The following is a 23,893-nucleotide window of genomic DNA, read 5'->3' on the forward strand; positions in this document are numbered from 1 at the left end:
ACTCTTGCAAATTTCTATGGATGTATAGATGTACAGTGGAGAGCATTCTGACTGGTTGCATCACAACCTGGTATGGAGGCTCCAACGCACAGGATCGCAAGAGGTTCCAGAGGGTTGTAGGCTCTGCTAGCTCCATCACAGGCACAACCCTCCCCACCATCGAGGACATCTTCAAAAGGAGGTTCCTCAAGTGGCTGCACAAGTTGATATGGTAATAAAGAAGGTGTATGGCATTCTTGCCTTTATTAGTTGAGGAACTGAGTTTAAGAGTCAGGAAGTTATGTTGCAGCTTTATAAAACTTTAGTGAGGCTGCATCTGTTGTATTGCATTCAATTCTGGTAGCACCATTAAAGAAGGATGTAGAGGCTTTGGAGAGGGTGCAGAAGAGATGCTGCCTGGATTAGAGGGCATGTGCTTTAAGTAGAGGTTGGACAAATTTGGGTTGTTTTCTCTGAAGTAGCGGAGGCTGTGCAGAGATCTGATAGAGGTTTAAACAATTATGAGAGGCATAAACAGAGTAGATAGCCCATATCTTTTTCCCAGGGTTGAAATGTCTAATACTAGAGGGTATGTATTTAAAGTAGAGGGGGTAAGTACAAAGGAGATATGCAAGGCAAGTTTGTTTTAAATATACACAGCAAGTGGTGGGTGCACGGAATACACTGCCAGGGGTGGTGGTGGTGGAGGCAAGTATGATAGAGGCGTTCAAGCAGCTCTTAGATAGGCACATGATTGTGCAGGAAATGGAGTCATGTGGAAATTGTGTAGGTAGAGGGATTAGTTGAGTTGGGCATTTGATTAATTGATTTAGTTTGGAACAACATCATGGACCCAAGGGTCTGTTCCTGAGCTGTACTGTTCTATGTTCTAAGGCAGCATCCATCACCAAGGACCCTCATGATCTGGGGCAATACCCTCTTTTTGTTACTACCACCAGGGAAGAGGTACAGGAGATTCAAGATGCACACTCAATGATTCGGAAACAGCTTCTTCCCCTCCACCATCAGATTTCTGAATGGTCTATGAACATTACCTCATTATTTCTTTTTATTTTGCACTATTTATTTATTTTTGTAGGTTATAATAATGTTTATGTCTTTGCACTGTACTCCTGCCACAAAACAACAAATTTCACATCATACAAGTCAGTGATAAAAAAAAATCTGATTCTGATCCTACCAATGAAACTAGATTTTTTTAAAATTCATTTTTGGGGATGAGGGTTGCTGGAACAGCAGCATTATTGCAAATACTTAACTGCCCTTGAGTGACCTCCTTCTTGAACCACTACATTCACTGTTGGGTAGGGAGTTGTATGACTTAGATCCAGCAGCGATGAAGAATGGCAATATATTTTCAGGTCCGTATGGTATGAAATTTGGAGAGGAACAGCCAGATGGTGGCATTTCTGTGCATCTGTTGTCTGTGACCTCGATGGCAGAGGTGGGGTGATGCTGTTGGGAGTTGCTGGGCCAAAATGCAGTGCATTTCGTTGATGGTACACGCTGCAGCCATTGTTCGCTAGTGGTGGGGGAATTAATGTTGTGGATGGGGTTAATCAAGAACCAATCAAGTGAACTCTTTTATCTTGGAAGACATTGAGCTTCATAATCATTGGATCTGCATGCATCCAGGCAAGTACTGAGTATTCCATTACACTACTAACTTAGGCCTTGTAGTTGGTGGAAAGGCTTTGGGGTATCCTGCTTCAGAATACCCAGCCTCTGACCTGGTCGTCATCACAGTATTTATGTAGTTGGTCCTGGTTAATGGTGACCCCAGGATACTAATGGTGGGGGATTCAATGCTAATGCCACTGAATATCAAGATGAAACTCGGTTGCTGAAGATGGTTCTAGGTGCCACACTATTGGATGTGACTGTGCAAAGGAGATTCACCAGGATTTGCCTGGATTGGAGCATTTTAGTAATATGGCGAGATTAGATTGGCTGGGTTTCTTTTCCCTGGAGTGGAGGAGGCTGAGGAGTGACCAAATAGAAGCATACAAAATTATGAAAGGGGTAGACAGTAGGAATCTTTTACCCATGGTGGGAGTGTGTTGGACAAGAGGGCATAGGACACACACACACACACACACACACACACACACACACACACACAGTATGTGATTGGAGTCTGGACTGTGCTGTTATTTGCAGAGTCTGGAGGTGGTGAAGTCAGATACTCTCACAATATTTAGGAAGCATCTAGGCAAGCACGTCCATTGACAAGGCACGAAGCCAATGGACCTGATGTGGGCAAGTGGAATTAGTATAGATGGGTTCAACGGTGAACATGGACATGATGAGTTAAAGGATCTGTTTTCAACTCTATGACTCCACAGTCATTGCCTGGGACTTGACCAAGTCTTGCTGCATGCAGGCACGGACTACTTCACTCGCTGGGCTGTGGTAAATGAAATTCAACACTGCAATCAGCAACATACTTAGTTGGAAGGGAGGTCATTGACAAACAGCTAAAGATGTTTGGGCCTGAAGCAATGTCCTGGGACTGGGATGATTGATATCCAAAATTGCAAACATTTTCCTTTGTGCAAGGTATGATTCTAACCATGGGAGTATTTCCCCCTTGTTGGCCAATGACCTCAGTTTTAGAATTTCCTGGTGTCACACAGTTAAACACTACCTGATGCCACACCCCACTCTAGATTTCAGCTCCTTAAACCACGCTTTGATCAAATCCATGAAGACTTGAACCAAGTGGTTCTGCAAAATGGAATCTGGGCATCAGTCAACAGGTGAGTAAATGCCATTGACCAATGTCATTAACACCTTCCATCACTTTGCTGCAGATTGACAGTAGCCTGATTGACCAATAGTTACTGGATCGGATTTCTTTTGCTTTTTGTGGACGGTCACAACTGGTCAATTTTCTATTCTACTAGCTAGACATTGGTATTGTACTGTGCTGAAGCAGTACAATTTGTCACAAAAAGATGTATAATTGTCCAGTGATCAAGTTACTGTTCTGGATCACTGAACCCACCAAGATAATTAGTAAATTTAAACTGAAGTAACATCATTACTTTGGAATTCAAAAGCAGCTAATTTCAGCAACAGCAATGATAAAACAGCAGAACTGTCTGAAAAATCCATCAAATTTACTGAGGTCCTGCTGGAAAGAGAATCTGCCACACAACCTATCCAGATCCAAAGTTGTTGACTCTTAACTGCTTCCTTAGTTAGAGATAGATATTAAATGCCAGCTTTGCCAGTGAAATCCACATCCGAGTAACAAATAAATGTAAAAGGAATCAACTCCACAACTATCTTATATTTGTCCATGAGCGAACAACAGTAAGTTTCTTCAAGGTATCAAGAATTTCAATTTGACAAAGCTTTTTTTTTATAAACACAATATAGATATCTTTATTAGTCACACGTACATCAAAACACACAGTGATAAACATCTTTGCAGAGTGTTCCGGGGGCAGCCCGCAAGTGTTGCCATGCTTCTGGCGCCAACATAGCATGCCCACAACTTCCTAACCCATACGTCTTTGCAATGTGGGAGGAAACCGGAGCACCCAGAGGAAACCCATGCAGACGTGGGGAGAACATACAAACTCCTTACAGAATTGAACCTGGGTCGCTGGCGCTGTAATAGCGTTATGCTAACCGCTACAGGAACAGGAACGATGTCCATGACACTAATTTAAACTAATCTCATCTCCCTCCATTTCCTGCCTGTTCCTGTGCGTGTCTAAATGCCTCTTAAATGCCACTATTGTATCTGCTTCCACCTCATCCCCTGGCAGCACATTCCAGGCACCTACCACTATGTATTAGAAAAAAACTTGCCTCGCAAATCTCCTTTAAACTTCCCCCCCTTTCACCTTTAAGCTATGCCCCCTGCTATTTGACATTTCCACCCTGGGTAAAAGGCTATCTACCCCATCAATGCCCCTCATAATTTTATATGCTTTTAACACATCTGATCTTAACCTCCTCCAATGATAAGCTCGTACCATCAGGCTCAAGGACAGCTTCTGTCTTGTTGTCGAACAGACCTCTTGTACGATAAGATAGACTCTTGATCTCACAATCTACCTTGTCGTGGCTTTGCACCTTATTGGCAACCTGCACTTTCTCTGTAACTGCAACACTTTACTCTGCCTTCTTTTGTTGCTTTTCCCTTGTACTACCTTGATGTACTGATGTGATGAAATGGATGGCATGGATGTGACAACAGTAAACCTATTTAAAGCTGTCTCTACGTCTCACTGTCTCAACTTCCCTTCCTGGCTTTAAGACATGTTAAAACACAACTCTTGGACTAAGCTTTATCCATGCCCCCAACCCCAAAGTTCTGTATCATGAAAGACCTTAGAACATTTCGCTATTTTGAACAGTGTGACTTAAGTACCTTCTTGTTAATAAGACAATTGTTTCACCCAAGTTCCCCATGAACAACAAGTCTTCCCAAAAAAAATAAAAACTTTAAATACAGTAGCAGTTAGCAAATGGGAAATGCTCAGATTTCTATGCCATTGGTTTTTGTTCACTGTGCAACTAAAATCAGTGCTTAAAACGTTGACACATGAAATATCAAATTCCGATCTGCCGCCTTTCAGAGAGAATGCAATTATACTTAAATACATGCTCCCATTTTATCCTATTTATTCTAACAAAAAATTAAGCTGAAGGGAGATGGAGGGTTATTTAGGCAGGAACTCCTGTTCTTCCTCCTTTTGAATATAGCTACCTATTCTTCGTTTCAAACATCAGTCAGATTTTGAGATTTGAACTTAGGTCTCAGTGACATACATTAAAGTTACGAAACAGCAATGGGACACTCAATGCAACCAAACAAAACCATTATGGAAGGAAATAATGGGAACAGTACATTGGCTTGTTATAATTATCAATTTCCACTTTGCTCCGTGTCCCTCAACTTTGAGATAATGCTCCCTGGGGTGAGGGAGTAAAGTGACAAGGATATATTAAAGAGGCTGAGACCGTTTCCTTTGGAAAAGAGCGAGGGGAGATTTGATAGAAATATATTAAGTCATGATGGAACTGCAAAGTTGTTAGTAGGAGACTGTTCCATTTAGTGTAGGGGTCAAGAAATAGAAATCACAGATATGGTGGGGGGTGGGGAAGAAAATAAGAATAATTTGAGGAAAAAATTTGGCAGTGTGTAGCTGGAAGCTGCAGATGTGGTGGAGGCATTGTAGCCTTCAAAAGTGAACTGTATAAATAACTGGCAATGAAAAATTTGCAAGGCTGTGGAAATAGGGCCAACGTGAAACCAGAGAGATAATCTGATAGAGAGCTAGCACATACATGATATGCTGAATGGCTTCCTTCTGTGCTGTAACAACTGTGAAATTCTTTTTCCTCATGCATCTCATCTTGCATATTAATAATTTCAGCCTCAACTACTAAACCTCAAAAGGAAATTCCTGAATTTCAATTATCAGTCATTGACATGATTTTTTTTCTGCCCTGTTATTATCATTCTCTTTATTCTCAACCACCTTCCTAATATCCTATTTTCCAGTAAAAACTGATGTAGAATTCTTATCAAGTAAACAATAGCAACTGTTTCATCATTACAAATTGTTATTGGTTCTACATCACAGTTAAGATTTTCTTTTCACTAATACATCTGTTATGTATTTTACTTTCTTAATTACTTCCCTTAATGTCACCCCTAAGCTCTTATTTACTCCATCCTTTTAAAAAATTATTCTTATCCTAATCTTTGAGGTAATAACATGCTAGAAGTTTCACCCCATCATCATTTCCCAAACAAAATCATTCATTAAAAGCATCACTCTGCTTCCCTACAGACTTGTCTGTCAATTTCTCTTTTTTAAGAATAGAGAGTCCAGCTGAATGGATAAACAAGAGGCAAATGAACTTTAATACAGAGAATTGTGAAATTATACACTTTGGCAAAAAATCAAGAAAGACAACAGACAAAATGGCACTGTCTAACAAAAAGACTTTATTATACATGTGCATAGATCCTTGAGTGGTTGGTAAACCATATGGGATCCTGAGATTCATAAGTAGTAGTCAAAGAGTGCAAGACAGGAAAATGTTGTATGCATACAAAAGACAGATTGGGCCACAAATGGAGCAATTCTGGTCACTGCAATTTAGGAAGGATATGAAAGTAAAAATAAAGATTTATTACACTGGTTCCAGGAATGAAGGGTTGCAGCTATAAAAATTCAACTGGAGTTCCTTTTCCTGGAGCAAAGGAGGCTGAGAGGAGATTTGATACAAATTACTAGTTTGGATAAGGTGCATAGAAAGTAACCGTTCCCTTTAGTAGATGGTTCAAAGAACTGGAAATAGATTTAATTTTGTTTTGAAAATGATGCAAGGACAAATGTGAAAGTAGTTACGACCTATTTGTAGATGTAACGGAAACAGAATCAATGCTTTTAAAGATAATTTGTTAGGCACAAGAGAGGGAAGAATTTGCAGGGATACAGGGAATAAAATTAATAGGATTGCTCTGCTGGGAGGCAGAACAAACTTAATGACATAAATAACTTCCTGTGCTGTTATAATTCCTAGATGTGTTATAATTTTGACATTGAAAATAATATCTCAGCTAGGAAACCAACAGGCTGGCTACTACTCTATTCAAAATAATTTACATGATCGTGGAATAATTTTCCTTCCTGACACAAATCATCACAATACTGACATCAAAGTGATGGACTCAAGTTTGGATTCTGTTATGAACCATTCTCAAGCACCTGTGAGAAAAATATGGGAAGATATGGGCCAAACATTCACAATTCTGAAAGTCCACAAGACTGATGTCCAATTTAAAACTGTGTTAATAAAGTATATGCATGCAAATACATGATTATGAAGGAAAAGTAGCAAACTGTCAGACTAATAGAAAGCAAAAGAAACTGTGAAATGATCACAGTTCTTGCTTGACACAGTATTCACTAATAAATAGCAAATATCAACAATCAGCTGAAAAAAAGCTTCTAAAAGTTCAATTTATATCTAGAAAAGGATTGAGGCAATAAGAGGAGCAAATTGCATTAATCAAATTGTATTTCATAATTCAGCTATTCTAATAGAGGCATTTAAACTGGAAAAACTCCTAAACACCAGTTTCTCCCAGGCTTGGTATCAGGTTTTGCTTTATGGCTGCCAGGAAAGACGAATATCAGATTGAACTCCTTCTGAGCTTAATTCTGCATTGAGCTTAATTCTAAGCTCCTTCATCGAGCACAAATTCAGCATTCAAAAACTTCCAATTCTACACACATTATCTAGTCTTTAATGTAAAGACGACATATATTCCCTATAATGCACATTGCAATAAAACCCTAAATACACATATACAAATGCACTTCCATTCAAACTGTCAAACCAGTTCATCTGGGTTTTCTAGTTATCCATGTCCAGAATGACACCTGCTGCTTTCAATGTTGCCACTTGTCTTTTGTAATTTAGAGGAAAACAGGATGATATCTCAATCTCAAGTGTCAAACGATAAAAAGTGAGAATAGAACAGTTTAAAGCATGAAAGCATATTCCATTTCTCCACTTGCCCCACCCACAAACAATATTTAGACAAAAATGAGGTGCTGTTCCCCCAGTTTGCGCTTGGAATTCTCCTGGCAGTGAAGGAGGCCAAAGACTGACATATCTGTGATAGTATGGGAGGGGGAGTTGAAGTGACTGGCAACAGGGAAATGCAGATCGTGGTTACAGACAAAGTGCAGGTGTTCTGCGAAACGGTCACCTAATCTGCCTTTGGTCTCGCCAATGTAGAGGAGGCCATATTTGGAGGACCGAATGCAGTAGATGATATTAAGGGAGGTGCAGGTAAATCTCTGCCCCACCTGCAAGGACAGTTTGGGTTCCTGGACGGAGGTGATGTAGGGCAGGTGTTACACCTATGGCGGGGGCAGTAGAAGGTTCCCAGGGTGGGAGCGGGATGGGGAGCAGGGTGAAAATTTGTAGCGAAATTTATGAAACTGTCAAGTTCCGCACAAGTGCAAGAGGTGGCACCAATGCAGTCATCAATATAGCAGAGAAAGAGTTGAGGAATGGGGCCGGAGTAGGCTTGGAACAGACTGTTCAACGTAGCCGACAAAGAGGCAGGCATAGCTGGGGCCCATGCGAGGCCCATGGCTACATTGAACAGTCTCTTTCCAAGCCTACTCCGGCCCCATTCCTCAACTCTTTCTCTGCTATATTGATGACTGCATTGGTGTCACCTCTTGCACCCTGGCGGAACTTGACAGTTTCATAAATTTGGCCACAAACTTTCACCCTGCTCTCCAATTCACTTGGACTATCTCTGACACCTCTCTCTCCTTCCTCAATCTTTCCATCTCCATCTCAGGCATTACCAACTGTAGGTGGTAATTCTGTTACTGGATAAGAGTCATGTGGAAAATTTAATTTGAAGTGCCAATAATTGTTCTATCAAATTCACCTTTCTAGTAAATATTACTTAAACTCTATTTCTGAAGGTCATGAACATAAAGCACAGCAGATCCCATAGATGCATTTGTGCACCTAAATCTCTGGCAATTTAGACAATTTCTCCAGGATTCAGCTCACATTAACAAAGGTCTGTTTTAGTGATACTACATCTGTAGATCTCAAGAACCACATCAACACTTTTCCCTTGCAGTTAGATATCCAAATGATTAAAACAGCATGGGGAAGAAACTGAATTCTCAATTTAACTCTGAAAATGCACTAAAATGTATAGAGGGCACATTAACAAAAGTCTTCCTGCTGTAATCCATTCCAGAAGTAATCAAACCATAATCCTGTTTTTGGACAGCTGCTTATTCTTCCCAGCTCCTACTATGTTTCATATTTGAACAGCAATCTAAATGTAGGACAAAGGTATCACCTAGTCAATAGTTAATTATTCTTGTGTTTTTGGTTAACTCAATCAAATTTTCTCTCTTCCAATCAAATACAATGATTCCTGTAAACCAGATATTGATAGACAACGTACAAGCAGAAGGCACAGATGTCATTACTGTCAATAACAACTCAGCATCAGATATTTTTAAGGATTCCCATCCTTTAATGTTCTATAATGACATACCTTTAGTTCCTTTGTAACCTATAGGTTTCCATACATAAATCATAAAAAAGATCGGGGAATATTTGTGAAGAAACATAATTAGAACCAGCATTAAAATAATCTTTACACAGTTAAGCGGCGGGAGGTTTGGTTGCTGTCATGAAGTAAATTTAAAAAAATTCCATTAGAAGTGCGAGAACGCAAATTTTAAAATGAAAACAAATGCTATACATACTTCGTCAGAAATACTATACTATTTTGTTATAACCACGGAATCAAATGATCCTTAAATTAGCACTTAACCTGCCTTGGATCAAATGTTCCGTATGGTTTTAAATAGTACGTGGTAGAACGAAGGAGGGAAACAACAACTTCAAAAAGGAAACAGGGAGATCCGTTGATGATTTCGCTATAGTATTCGGTAAAGGTGAAAAATCTTCCAGTAGCGACACATTGTACACAGCTACTGAGAAGTTCCATTTTCGTATAAATTGCATCGTCTCCATTACCAGATGTCCATGAGAATAGCAGGATAATCAACAGATGACATACTAACAGTTATATTTTGTAAATTTGTTCAAAAAAAATCAAACAAGTAAACTTACTGGCATCATTTTGGACGCGAACCGCATTTAACCGGGATTTCGTCGTCTTCTTCCGTCCGCTGCGAAAAATAAATGAGGAGGAGTGGAAGGGTGAAGCTGCGGAGTGCGCGGCCTGCTCGACCACCCCGACCGATCCCTCCTCACAAACTTTCTCCTCCTGCAGCCCGGTCCCAGCTCCACACAATCCGCCGACCCGGGCTGGTGTGTGTGGCAGTGGGAGGGGGGCAGGGAACCTGCCCGCTTACAAGCTTGCGGGAAGCGGCTTCGCTCAGAATCGGTCAGGAATCACAGCAGGCCTGCCGGCGATCACCACCTTCTCTCCCTCCCTCATTCCTTCCTCCACTCCCTCCCTCCCCGACTCCACCACGATAATCCCCTCCACCACAACAGGCGGCACACGATGACGCACGCCGCATGACATCACGGCCGGAAATGGGCCGGCCATGGGCTTTGCATAGCAACGTGACCACTCTGCTTCACGGGCGTTTTTGTCATTGAAGCTGATTTTTAAACAGGCATGATCTGGAAAGAGATATTTACCTATCCTCCTAGTGTAAGCAAATCGCTTCCCAGTGCCCTCTTGTTTTGCCTGCTATTTCACATCAGCACGCATATCTAGCAGATCTCTTGTAAGACTGGAGTATATCAGTTTACTTTAATTTTTAGCTATGTCCCCTTGTTCGTGACGCTCCACTAGTGAGAACATCTCAGCATCTACACTGTCAAACCCCCTTGGGATCTTACGTGTTTGAATAAGTCATCTATCATTTTCCTAAACTTCAAGGAATTCAGACCCAAACCGTTTAGTCTCTCTGGATAGGACAACCCTTTCATCCCAGGAATTGGCCTGGTGAACCTCATTTGGATTGCCTTCAATGCTACTATAATCATTTTTTTTACGTAAAGGGATCAAAACAATGGTCAGTATTCCAGGAATGGCCTCACCAACACCTTGAACAACTATAACAAAACCTCCAAAACTTAAACTCAAACCCCTTCCCAATAAAGGCCAACATGCCATTTGCCTTTTAACTACTTGCTTGACCTGCCTGCTAACTTTCTGTGATTCATGCAGTAGAATACTAATATCCCTCTGAATTTCAATCATTTGCAGTCTCTCCATTTAGATAATAATCCACCTCAGAATGAGAATCAGGTTTATTATCACTGACATATGAAATGAAATTTGTTGTTTTTCTGCAGCAGGACAGTGCAAAGAAATAAAAATGACTAGAAATTACAAAATAAATAAATAATTTGAAAGAAAGAAATGAGGTAGTATTCATGGACTGTTTAGAAATCTGATGGCAGAGGGGAAGAAGCTGTTTCTAAAATGTTGAGTGTAGGTCTTCAGGCTTCTGTACCACCTCCCCAATGGTAGCAATGAGAAGAGGGCATGTCCCAGATGGTGAGGGTCCTTAGTGATAGATACTGCCTTCTTGAGGCACCACCTCTTGAAGATGTCCTCGATGGTGGGGAGGGTTGTTCCCTTGATGGAGCTAGCCAAGTCTACAACCCTCCGCAGCCTCTTGCAACCCTGTGCATTAGAGCCTCCAAAACAGGCTGTGATGCAACCAGTCAGAATGTTCTCTATCATACATAGATAGAAATTGATAAGAGTCTTTATTGACATACAGAATCTCCTCAAATTCCTGATGAATTAGAGCTGCTGGCATGCATACTTCGTGATTGCATCAATATGTTGGGCTCAGGATAGATCCAGGAACTTGAAGCTGCTCACCATTTCCACCGCTGGCCCTTCAATGAGAACTGGAGACACAAGAGCTTCTGCAGCTGTGTATGTTGTGCATTTTGTGTATGTTGCTCCAGATTCCAGCATCTGCAGAATCTCTTGATGCTGCCTGACCTGCTAAGTTCCATCAGCATTTTGTGTACATTGCTCAATGAGGACTGGTGTGTGTGCTCCGGATTTCCCCATCCTGAAGTCCACAATCACTTCCTTGGTCTTGATGATGTTGAGTGTGAGGTTGTTGTTGCGATACCACTCAACCAGCCGATCTATCTCACTCCTGTACCCCTCCTCATTGCCATCTGAGATTTTACTAACATCAGCAGCACCTTTCCTCTTATTGAACTTCATAACCTTGCACTTTTCACCCAATCTCTTAATCTATTTATATCCCATGGCAGAATCACAATGTCTTCATCACAAAATACCCTTCCAGATATTTGTATATGATTGGCAAACTTGGAAATGTTACATTTCATTCCCTCCTCCAGGTCATTAATGTAAATAGCAAACAATTGAGCACCAAGAACTGATCCCTGGTGTACTCTACTAGTTACATCCCTCTAGCCTGAAAAAGGACTCATTTATTCCAATTCTTTGTTTTATATGTGACAGCCAGTTTTCAAGACATGTGAACACACTCCCTCCAATACCTTAGGCTCTTAATTTATGCACCAACCTCATATGTGGCACCTTGTCAACACAGGTAGACCAACACTTCTATTCAATCTACTAACGCAATCTAGAACTTACTGTTCATCACATTAATTTTCTACCCCATTTCAATTCTCTGTCCTTGCATCTTTGAGGAAAAGCATCTCAACTTTGAATCAAACAAAATTCATTCTTCTCATCTTAACAGTTCAACTGTTTTAGATAATGATTCTGCTATTTCCAGTTGCAGCTCTGTAGACCTTTTAGTTCTTTTGCTTTTCTTGATACCACCACTCCAAGTGCGGTTTTATTAGGGTTTGTTTAGCTTTACCATTACATTAGTCCCCTTAATTTCTAGTCCTCTAGATAAAACATTTCATTAACCTTCTTGATTATTTTTTGTACTTCTTCATGGTATATTAATGATCTATGCACGTAGACCCACAAGTATCTATAGATATTCATTGTTTCTAGCTTTTCACTAACTGACTACATTGAAATATTTTTGCCATAATTTTGCCTTTTTGCTTTATCTATTAACCACTTTGTAATTTTAGTTTTCCACCTGTCTTTGAGTCACTGGAAAACTCAAATATGTAACTTTACTAGTAATTCATAAATACAACAAATAATTGCAGAATCAAAACAGATCCTTTCAATACACCATTATTCACATCCTGCCAACTTGAATATCTGCCCATTATCCTTACTCTTTGCACAGCCAATATGCTACCAAGACAACACTGACCAGGTTAGATATTCTCATACAAAGACATAATTGATTGATGCAAGAGGCTTGAGTATCCTGTGGTAAAAAGGGAGAAAATGTCCAGAGACACAGGAGAAAGTGTCCAGAATTTCTTTTCCTGATTGTTATCAAGAGATTCAAAATATGTGACAATCAGATGAGGACAGAATCAGACTTAACTCTATGTCCTCACCTGATTTTGGATTTCTCAATAACAATCTTGCAGCCAAAATTTACACTAGACATTGACAAAGAAGACAACTGGTGGCAATTGAAGCACTTTCAGCAAAGTGTTAACATTTTCAGGAATTCAAAAAATTCAAAAGCATTACATCTTAAAAATGGTTACTAAATACGTACACAAACAGAAAATTACATTAAAATGCATCATACATTGTCATTGTGCTGCACAATTGTTTTTTGCCAAATTGGAATAATTTTATTTATGGAAGTAACTATATGAAAGCAACAATTTCCGATTTCTAGTCCCAATGAAGGGTCTTGACCTGCAACATTGACTGTCCCTTTGCCTCCACAGATGCTGCCTGACCCGTTAAGTTCCTCCAGCAGCTGGCTTGTTGCTATAGATTCCAGCACTTGTGGTGTCTTGTATCTCCAATAATTTCAATTGTCATTTGCTGTAGATTCAAAGCCATAGACATCTGCTTGCAGGATTTCCCAGGAAACAGACATTTCAGACGCTGCTTTAAAATCACTGCAGGACTTTGAAGAAAAGGGGAGTGAAATATCACTGTTGGTTCAAAAGCAAGAAGGTTAGACATGAGAATATAAGAAAATATGAGCAGGTGTAGGTCACTTGGTCCCTCAGACCTGCCCCACTATTCGATATGATCATGGCTGATCTGCCCCAGGTCTCATCTCCTTTTCAGTGCCAGTTTGCCTTAGCCCTCAAATCCCTGATCTTTCAAAAATTTATTTAGTTCTTCTTTAAATACCCCCAATGATCTCACCTCCACAACCCTCTAGGGGAGAGAATTCCTGATATTCTCCATTCACTGCAAGAAGTTGTTCCTATGCACCTCAGATTTAAATGCCCTCTAATCTTGTAACTATGTTCCAAGACCGCAAGAAGCTGCAGAGAGTTGTGGACACAACCCAGCGCATCACAGACACCAGCCTCCCCCCCTTGGACTCTGTCTTTACCTCTCGTTGTCTTGGTGTAGCAGCCAGCATAATCAAAGACCACACCCACCCGGGACATTCTCTCTTCTTCCATTGGGTAGGAGATACAGGAGCCTGAGGGCACGTACCACCAGACTTAAGGACAGCTTCTACCCCACTGTGATAAGACTATTGAACAGTTCCCTTATACAATGAGATGGACTATGACCTCACGATCTACCTTGTTGTGACCTTGCACCTTATTGCACTGCACTTTCTCTGTAGCTGTGACACTTTACCCTGTACTGTTATTGTTTTTACCTGTACTACATCAATGCACTCTGTAATAACTCAATGTAACTGCACTGTGTAATGAATTGACCTGTACAATCGATTTGTAAGACAAGCTTTTCACAGTACCTCGGTACAAGTGACAATAATAAACCAATACCAATACCTTTGTTCAAGCTTCTACCAATAGTGGAAGCATCTCAATATCTACCCTGTTTCCCCCCCACTAAGGATCTTGTATGTTTCAATAAGATCACGCCTCATTCTTCTAAACTCCACAGAACATAAATGTAATTCCTTTAACTCATGATAGCACAATCTTGTCATCCTGGAATTAATCCAGTTTGTACACTCTCAAAACAAAGAGCAAGAACAGCAGCAGTGCATGTGTATAACCCTGACCTTCTGGTTGTGATTTTTTGACCCTCCTTGCCAGATATGTTGAAGGAGCACTGAAATCAACAACCTCTTTAGGGTCTGAGATTAGCAAATGACTGATCAAGGTTCCATATAAAGTGGAATGAAGGGACCCATTATCCACCCGCCTACTAGTTTCACAATCAGAGGAATTTAAGGCTATATAGTTTGCACAGGACAATCTGTTTGAGTTCTTTGAAGTACTTATATTTGCTATGGATAAAAGGGAATTGGTGGATACATTACCAGAAGAAAGGTGCCAATCAAAAGTTATGGCAGAAAATAAAAGCTCATGTTGTAGGAAATAGCATATTGGCATGGGTAGAAGATTGGCTGGCTGGCTTGAATAAGAATGGGTCTTTTTCAGGTTGGCAAGAATGTTTTGAGTGGTGTGCCACAAGGATAAATGATGGGGCCTCAACTTTTGCAACTTATATAAATGACTTGAATGAAGGGACCAAAGCTATGGTTGCTAAATTTGCTGATCACAGAAAGGCAGGTAGGAAAATAAAACATGAAAATGACATAAGGTGGCTACAAAGGCATATAGAGAGAAAGGTTAAATGAGAGCAAATATCTGGAAAATGGAGTATAATGGGTGAAAATGTGAAATTGTCTATTTGGTAGGAAGAATAAAAAAGCATAATATCTAAATAACGAGAGATTGCAGATCTGAGATGCTGTGGGATTTGGATATCATAGTGTATGATTTACAAAAGGCTAGTATACAGGTACAGCAAATAATGAGGAGAGCTAACAGAATGTTATTGTTTAGTGCTTAAATACAAAAATAAGGAGGCAATGTTTCATTTATATAAGGTATTGCTGAGGCCACATCTGGAGTACTGCATATAATATTGATCTCCTTGAGAAAGGATGTTTATCCATTTGAAGCAGTTCAGAGATGATTTACTAGAGTAATACCTGGATCGGCGGGGTTGTCTTATGATGTTGGACAAGCTAGGCTTGTATTTGCTGCAAACAATCTTCCGGAGGAACTCAGCAGGTTGAGCAGCATCTGTTGGGGGAGGAAGGAACAGTCAACATTTCAGGTCGAAACCCTGCATCGGGACCTAGTTCGAGTTGGAAAATGGAGAAATATATACGGTCCAGAGGAAATATGGAGAAGATATTTTCTCTTGTGGGAGAATCTAGAATTAAGGGTCATTGTTTGAAAATTAAGGTCTGCAGAGGTAGACAGAGATAAGTTCCAAAGATTTATAACCTTCAGATTTTTTTTCTCAGAGGATTATGATCTTTGGAACTCTCTTTCTTCAAGAGTGGTGAAATTAGAGTCACTGAATATTTTAAGACAGAGAAGATAAATATTTGACAAGCAAGGGGGTGAAAAGTTACCAGGGGTAGATAGGAATGCAGACCTGATGTTACAACCATATCAGTCATGATCTTATTACATGGCGGAGTAGACCTAAGGGGCTGAGTGGCCTCTTCCTACTCCTAATTTGTATATTTGTAACCTACACATATGATACACTTATGATAACCTCAGACATGTAACAAGCACATGTATTGCCATCATTTGCAGAAATTGTAAACAGGCAGGCCACCAACCCAGAGATTTTAAAAGAAATGAGGGATGCCACCTCTGGAGACCTTGCTTCCAATGCTCCTTCAGCTATGTACAGGCAATAAGAGAGTGAGCTGGCAACTATCAAGGCTCAGTTATCAACCCACAATCTCTACCCCAAAGATATAGTCACTTGAATAGGAAGCAACAGGGCAACAAGCAGGAGATTGGCAAGTATCAAAAAGAAAAACAAGAAGTGTCACCAATACTAAAAAAAATTACTGAAAGCTAGATGTAACATATTAAGACAGGTAACCATTGTCTGTAGCACGGATTGTGGTGCACTCTTCGGATTTCAAGTGTGGATACTTGTAAAATACCAAAATAAAAATGATAAAAGAGCACCTACGAAACCACTGTTTATGAATATATCACTAATGTTCTTAATTTATAATTATATATAATGTTCTTAATATATAATGACTCATTATACAAAACACTGAAGAATGACAAATAGTTTATTTCAGCAAAGTAAAATATGTCTTCAGGAACTCAGGAGTCTGAAGCTTTGTGCCCAAAACAAATATTGGTTCAGGGCACAGAGACCATCAGGATGTATATGGGGAGATGCTTGTGGTCTGAACGGAACAGTCACTCACTCTGCTTTTAGTTTCCCCAGAGCAGAGTAAACTAGATTGTGAGCAGTGAATTTGGTAAATTGGATAGAATAAGATAAAATTAAATCAAATCATTATTTTACTTGGAAAATGTATTTTGGACTCTGGTCAGGGGAAGGTGAAGATGTTAATGGATGGGCAGTGCATGTCCAAAGCTTGCAGGGGAAGGTGTCATGGAAAGGGTGGGAACGTTGGTGGCAATGCAAGGACAAACCTGAGTGCTGCAGAAACGATAGACCCTTTTGCAATGCAAATGGAGAGGGGAAGACGTGTTTGGTGGTGACATAACATTGATGTTGCTGAGAGTGCCAGAGAGGAAGGTTTGCTGATTGTGAGGGCTGTTGCAGTGAATGCGAGGATAAGGGGGAATCCTATCAGAAATGAAAATCAAAAGAACTGCAGATGTAGGAAATTTGAAATAAAAACAGAAAATGCTGAATAACTTCAGCAGGTCAGGCAGCATCCGTGGAAAAAAAAGCAGTCAACATTTTAGGTCAAAGACCCTTTATCATAACTGAGAAAGCAAGTTAGTCTAAGTAACAGAGAAGGTACTGGAGGGCAATGGGTGGAATAAAGGGAATGTCAATTATAAGGTAAAATGATGTAACCAGGGAGTGAACAGTGAAGTTCCTTTATCTGTGTTGTGTGTTGATTATGTTATGAAATCTGGGTGATGTAACACCAAATGCAGTACACTTGATTGCACCACTCTACTGTAGTGGACAAAACCCTTGACCATACCTCATCTATTTCTCACTCCTCTGCTCTATCCCCTTCTCCTCCCGGACAGAGCAAGAACAGAGTTCCCCTGGTCCTTGCCTTCCACCATACCAGCCTCCCATTCAATGGATCATCTTACACAATTTCTGCCAGCAGCAAGAAGATTCCACCACCCAGACACAAATTCCCCCTCAGACACAAGAGGTTCTGCAGATGCTGAAATCTGGAGCAAAACACACAAAATGCTGGAGGAACTTAGCAGGTCGGGCAGCATCTATGGCGGAAAATAAACAGTTGACATTTTGGATTGAGACCCTTCATCAGAACTCAGGACATATTCCCCCTTCCCGCCCCTTTCAGCATTTCGAAGTGATTGCTCCCTTTGTGACTCCCCTTCATATGGTGCTTTCCCATGCGACTGCAAGAGGCACAATACCTGCCCTTTCATCTTTTCCCTTCCCACCATCCAGGGGCCCAAACGTTCTTTCAAGGTAATTCAGCAATTTAATTGCACTTTTTCCAGTCTAATGTACTGCATTTGGTATTCACAGTATGGTCTCCTCTACATTGGTGACACCAAACACAGATTGGGTGATTGCTTTGTGCAACACCTGCGCAAAGTGACCCTGAGCTTCCAGTTGCCTGCCATTTTAATTTACTATCCCATTCAACCTCTCTGCCTGTGGCCCCCTGCACGGTTACAACAAGGCCCGATGTAAGCCCATGAGACATAAGAGTAGAATTAGGCCATTTGGCCCATTGAGCCTGCTCTGTCATTCAATCATGGCTAATTTATTTTTCCCTCTCAACCCCATTCTCCTGCCTTCTCCTCGTAACCTTTGACACCCTTACAAATCAAGAACCTATCATCACCATTTTAAATATACCCAATGACCTGGCCTCCACAGCTGCCTGTGGCAATGAATTCCATAGATTCACCACCAGCTGGCTAAAGAAATTCCTCTTCATCTCTGTTTAAAGGGACGTCCTTCTATTCGGAGGCTGTGCCCTCTGGTCCTAGACTCTCCCACTACAGGAAACATGAGGAAATATCCTCTCCACATCCAGGCCTTTCAATATTTGGTGGGTTTCAATGAGATCTTCTAAACTCCAGTGAGTACAGGCTCATTCTTCTAAACTCCAGTGAGTACAGGCCCAGAGCCATCAAACACTCCTCATACGTTAGCCCTTTCATCCCTGGAATCATTCTTGTAAACCTCATCTGGACCCTCTCCAACAACAGCACATCCTTCCTTCGATATGAGGCCCAAAACTACTCACAATACTCCAAATGTGGTCTGACCAATGCCTTATAAAGCCTCAGCATTACATCCTTGTTTTTATAGTCTAGTCCTCTTGAAATGAATGCGAACATTGCGCTGCCTTCCTTGCTACTGACTCAACCTCTTCCATCAGGTAGAAGATACAGGAGCCTGACGGCACATACCACCAGACTTAAGGACAGTTTGTGATTAGACTATTGAACGGTTCCCTGATACGATGAGATAGACTATGACCCCATGATCTACCTTGTTGTGACCTTGCACCTTATTGCACTGCACTTTCTCTGTAGCTGTGACACTTTACTCTGTACTGTTATTGGTTTTACCTGTAGTACATCAATGCACTCTGTACTACCCCAATGTAACTGCACTGTGTAATGAATTGACCTTATGATCGGTATGCAAGACAAGTTTTTCACTGTACCTTGGTACAAGTGACAATAATAAACCAATACCAATACCTGCAAGTTAACCTACAGGGAATCCTGCACTACGACTCCCAAGTCCCTTTGCACCTCCAATTTCTGAATTCGCTCCCCATTTAGAAAATAATCTACGCCTTTATTCCTTCTACCAAAGTGCATGCCCATACACTTCTCTATGCTCTATTCCATCTGCCACTTCTTTGCCTACTCTACCAACCTGTCCAAGTTCTTCTGCAGATTCCTTGCATCCTCAACACTACCTGCCCCTCCACCTACCTTTGTATCATCTGCAAACTTGGCCACAAAGCCATCAATTCCATCATCCAGATCATTAACATATAATGTGAAAAGTAGTGGACTCAACACCGACCCCGCGGAACACCACTAGTCAGCGACAGTCAACCTGAAAAGACCCCCCTTATTCCCACTCTTTGCCTTCTGCCAGTCAGCCAATCTTCTATCCATGCTAGTACCTTTCCTGTAATACCATGGGTTGCTATTTTGTTTAGCAGCCTCATGTGCTGCACCTTGTCAAAGACTCTCCTTTGTCTATTCTGCTTATTACTTCCTCAAAGAATTCCAACAGATTTGTCAGGCAAGATATCCCCTGAAGGAAACCATGCTGACTTTGGCCTATTTTATCATTTGTTTCCAAGTACACCAAAACCTCATGCTTAATAATGGACTCTAACATCTTACCAACCACTGAAGTCGGCTAACTGGCCTTTAATTTCCTGTCTTTTGCTTCCCTCCCTTCTTAAAGAGTGGAGTGACACTTGCAATTTTCCAGTCCTCCAGAACCATTCCTAAATCCAGTGATTCTTGAAAGATCACTACTAATGTCTCCACAATCTCTTCAGCTACCTCTTTTAGAACCCTAGGGTGTAGTCCAACTGGTCCAGATAACTTGTCCACCTTCAGATCTTTCAGCTTCTCCTTAGTAAAAGTGATAGCATTCACTTCTGCCCCCTGACTTTCTCAAAGTTCTGGTATGTCGCTGGTGTCTTCCACAGTGAAGACTGATGCAAAATACTTATTCAGTTCATTCGCCATTTCTTTATTCCCTATTACTATCTCTCCAGCGGTCCGATGTCCACTCTTGCCTCTCTTTTACTCTTTATATATCTGAAAAAAGCTTTTGGTATCCTTTTATATTATTGGCTAGCTTACCTTCATATTTCATCTTTTTTCCCCTTATTGCTTTTTTAGTTGCCTTCTGTTGGATTTTAAAAGCTTCCCAATCCTCTAGCTTCCCACTAATTTTTGCAATATTGTAATCCCTCTCTTTTGCTTTTGTGCTGTCTTTGACTTCCCTTGTCAGCCACAGTTGCCTTTGGAATGCTCCTATTTCTTCGGGATGAAATGATCCTGCATCTTCTGAATTATTCCTAGAAACTCATGCCATTGCTGCTTTACCATCATCCCTGCTCAGGTCCCCTTCCAATCAACTTTGGCCAGCTCCTCACTAAAGTAAGCTCAAGGAGCAACACTCCCATTTTTTTGTCCAGGCACATTATAGCCTAAAGGACAATTGTTCAATTTCAGATAAACCGTGCTTTCTTTCTGTTTGTGTCAGGACTCGCCATTTATTCTTGCCATTCCTATCCCCCAATATTTTCTCCTTCTTTTCTTTCATTTGTATATTCTGGCGTACTCAGCACATCCCAATAGGCCAGACTTCACAACATTAGTAATGCATGACACAAAGAAAGGAGCTTCACTGTCCATCCAATGGCTACATGATTTCACGCCATTATAGACATTCCCTGTGTTCCACCCATTACTTCCCTCCACCTTCATTGCCACTTCGACCAACTTACTTTCTCTACTTCTCAATTCTGATCAAGGGTCCTTCACCCGAAAGGTTAACTGTTTCTCCTTCCACAGATGCTGCCTGACTTGCTGGGTTTTTCCACTATTTCCTATTTTTATTTCAGGAATCCTTTCCTAGTTTTGTGAAGGAAGAGAAGAAGTGAGAGCAAAAGTACAGGAAATAAAATGACAATTATGGTAATGGAGAAATGCTTGGTTAAGAAAAAAAAATGTACAAGAGGAGTATAATGTCAATGTGACAAAGAAACTGGGACAATGGAATGGAGTACCAACAGAATGCCAGGTTGGATGTACTGGCAAAATGCCATCTACGTTTGTGGATGTAGGTAGGCAAATCGGCTCCTGGCCTCAGAATAAAAAGGACTTTTTTCCCTCAGGAAGCAACTTCCTTTGAAAAATTTACATGTCCTTTCTTAATGACTTTCTATTAACAATGTGCAATCTATAAATAACAATATAACACCTTTAACTTAGTAATACACTTTAAGGACCCTTACAGGAATGATAATCAAATAAATTTTACTCGGACTTAGATAAGGAGATATTAGGTTAGCCTGGTCACGGAGTCAGAACTTAAGTGAGGAGGTAGAAAGGTGGAGAGATTTATTAAGGCAATCTTAGTGCTTAATGCCTAAAAGCTAAAGATTCAGTCACCAGGGATGGAATGAGGGAAAAAAAAAAATCAGGGTTATGTAAAAGGCCTGAATTAGAGGAGTGAACTCATTCTTGGAGGATTGTAGGGATGAAGCAGATTACAGATACAGGTCCTCCCAAGGTCAGGGCAGGGTTCCGTTCCTGTAAATTGTTCATAACCTGGACAATTCGCAAGTCAGAAATACAGCTGCGAACCAAGTTCCAGGGTGGCAGAAAATGCCTGCAGCCCTGCAGCAGCCCCGCAAATCCATCCTGCCAGTCTCTCAAATTCTTGTTCATAGGTACGGGGCAGCCACAGAAGGATATGAAAGTGATGATGAGAATTGTAAAACTAGACCTTCAGTGGTTCTGTAAGCAAAATATTGACTAGTGAATAAGACAGCAGGGTTGTGGATTAACTCAAAGAGCACAAAACGAGAAACTAATCAGGAAGACACTTGAATAGTTGACCTGCAACCTTCAGCAACCATAGAATTATAAAACAGTATGACACAGAAATGGGGCCTTTAGGCCCACCTTGTCCTTTTCCACCATGATGCCTGTCCATGCCAATCCAATTTGCCTGCATTAGGCCAGTTTCTCTCTGTGCCTTTCCTAAGTACCTGTGAAAATGCCTTTTAAACATTGTAATTGTATCTGCCTCAACCACTTCCTCTGGCAGCTCTTTCCAGATAACCACCTCACTCAGATCTCTTTTAAATTTCTCCTCTCTCACCTTAAACCTGTGCCCTCTAGTTCTAGACTCCCTTGACCTGGAACAAGACTCAGACCATCTATCCTGTCTATGCACCTCATAATTTTATAAACCTCTGTAAGATCATACTTCAGCTTATGGAGTCATAGAGATATACAGGACAGAAACAGGCCCTTTGACCCAACTTGTTCAAGCCGATCAAGATGTCTATCCGAGCTAGTCCCATTTGCATGTATTTGGCCCATGTTCCTCTGAACCTTTTCTATCCATGTACCTGTCTAAATGTTTTTTTATAACATTGTAATTGTACCTGCTTCAACAGCTTCTTCTGGCAATTCATTCCAATACACCCACCACGTTCTGTGTGAAAAGGTTTCCCCCTCTGGTCTCTTTTAAATCTTTCCCTTCTCACCTTAAATCTATATCCTCTAGTTTTAGACTTCCCTACACTGGGAAAAAGACTGTTGCCATCCACCTTATCTGTGCCACTCATGATTTTATAAGGTCACCCCTTCAGCATCCTACCCTCCAGGGGAAAAATTCCCAGCCTATCCAATCTTTCTTTATAACGTAAACCCTCCAGTACTGGTAACATTCTTGTGAATCCTTTCTGCATCTTTCCAGCTTAATAACACCCTTCCTATAGCTAGGTGACCAGAACTGCACATAATAATCCGTGCTGTCTCACCGACTTGTCCAGTTGTAATATGATGTTCCAACTCTTGTACTCAATGCACTGACTGATGAAGGCCAGTGTGCCAAATGCCTTCTTCACCACCCTGTCTACCGGTGGTGCAACTATCAGGAAACCATGTACTTGTACTTTAGGTCCCTCTGTCCTACAACATTCTCCAGGGCTCTACTGTTCACTATGGAAGTCCTACACTGGTTTGACTTCCGAAAATGCAACGCCTCACACTTATCTCTCATACATAGTCAGAACTGGCAACCTGAAACATTAACTATGTTTTTCTTTTCATAGATGCTACCTGACTTGCTGAGTGCTTACAGCATCTTTTCTTTGTAATTCCAATTTTCAGCACTTGCTGTTTCTTTTTATTTTTATGTCCGGTAAATGACATTCCTCCAATCATTATTGCTTGGTTTCTCCCATAGAGTTAGGTTTAAATTCATTGCCACTTTTCCTTAGATCCCATATATTTTTACTTTGCCCATTCATCTGCCATTTGTCAAATAGCATGGAGGTGACTTCCAATGTGTCACCCTCATTAACACTCCTTGGTACGTCCTCAAAAAATTCAAAACATTGAAAAGGAAAGCAGGTTCTTTTTGTAATGATGAGGATATGGAATCTGAAGCTCAGCATCAAATAAGCTGCCATGGTTATAAATCATCTATTTCAGCTTCAGACGGTTACAAGGAGAGATGTGGAGTTGATGGCAAACGAATGGAATTTGTGGCAAGAGACCCAAG

At 40.8% G+C, this 23,893-nt stretch overlaps 1 protein-coding gene across 1 annotated transcript in view; it reads right to left on the reverse strand.

The window, feature by feature from the left end:
* The window catches only part of LOC127568573 (apoptosis-stimulating of p53 protein 2-like), a 75,113-nt gene extending 65,011 nt beyond the window's left edge, over nucleotides 1-10,102 (reverse strand). Inside the window, exon 1 of the mRNA XM_052012488.1 lies at nucleotides 9,664-10,102. Coding sequence (XP_051868448.1) covers nucleotides 9,664-9,690 — 27 coding nt within the window. The 5' untranslated portion in view covers nucleotides 9,691-10,102. The remainder of the gene's footprint in view (nucleotides 1-9,663) is intronic.
* Nucleotides 10,103-23,893: the final 13,791 nt, after the last annotated feature.

The sequence above is a fragment of the Pristis pectinata genome, chromosome 3 (genome assembly GCF_009764475.1).
Source record: "Pristis pectinata isolate sPriPec2 chromosome 3, sPriPec2.1.pri, whole genome shotgun sequence".
NCBI lineage: Eukaryota > Metazoa > Chordata > Chondrichthyes > Rhinopristiformes > Pristidae > Pristis > Pristis pectinata.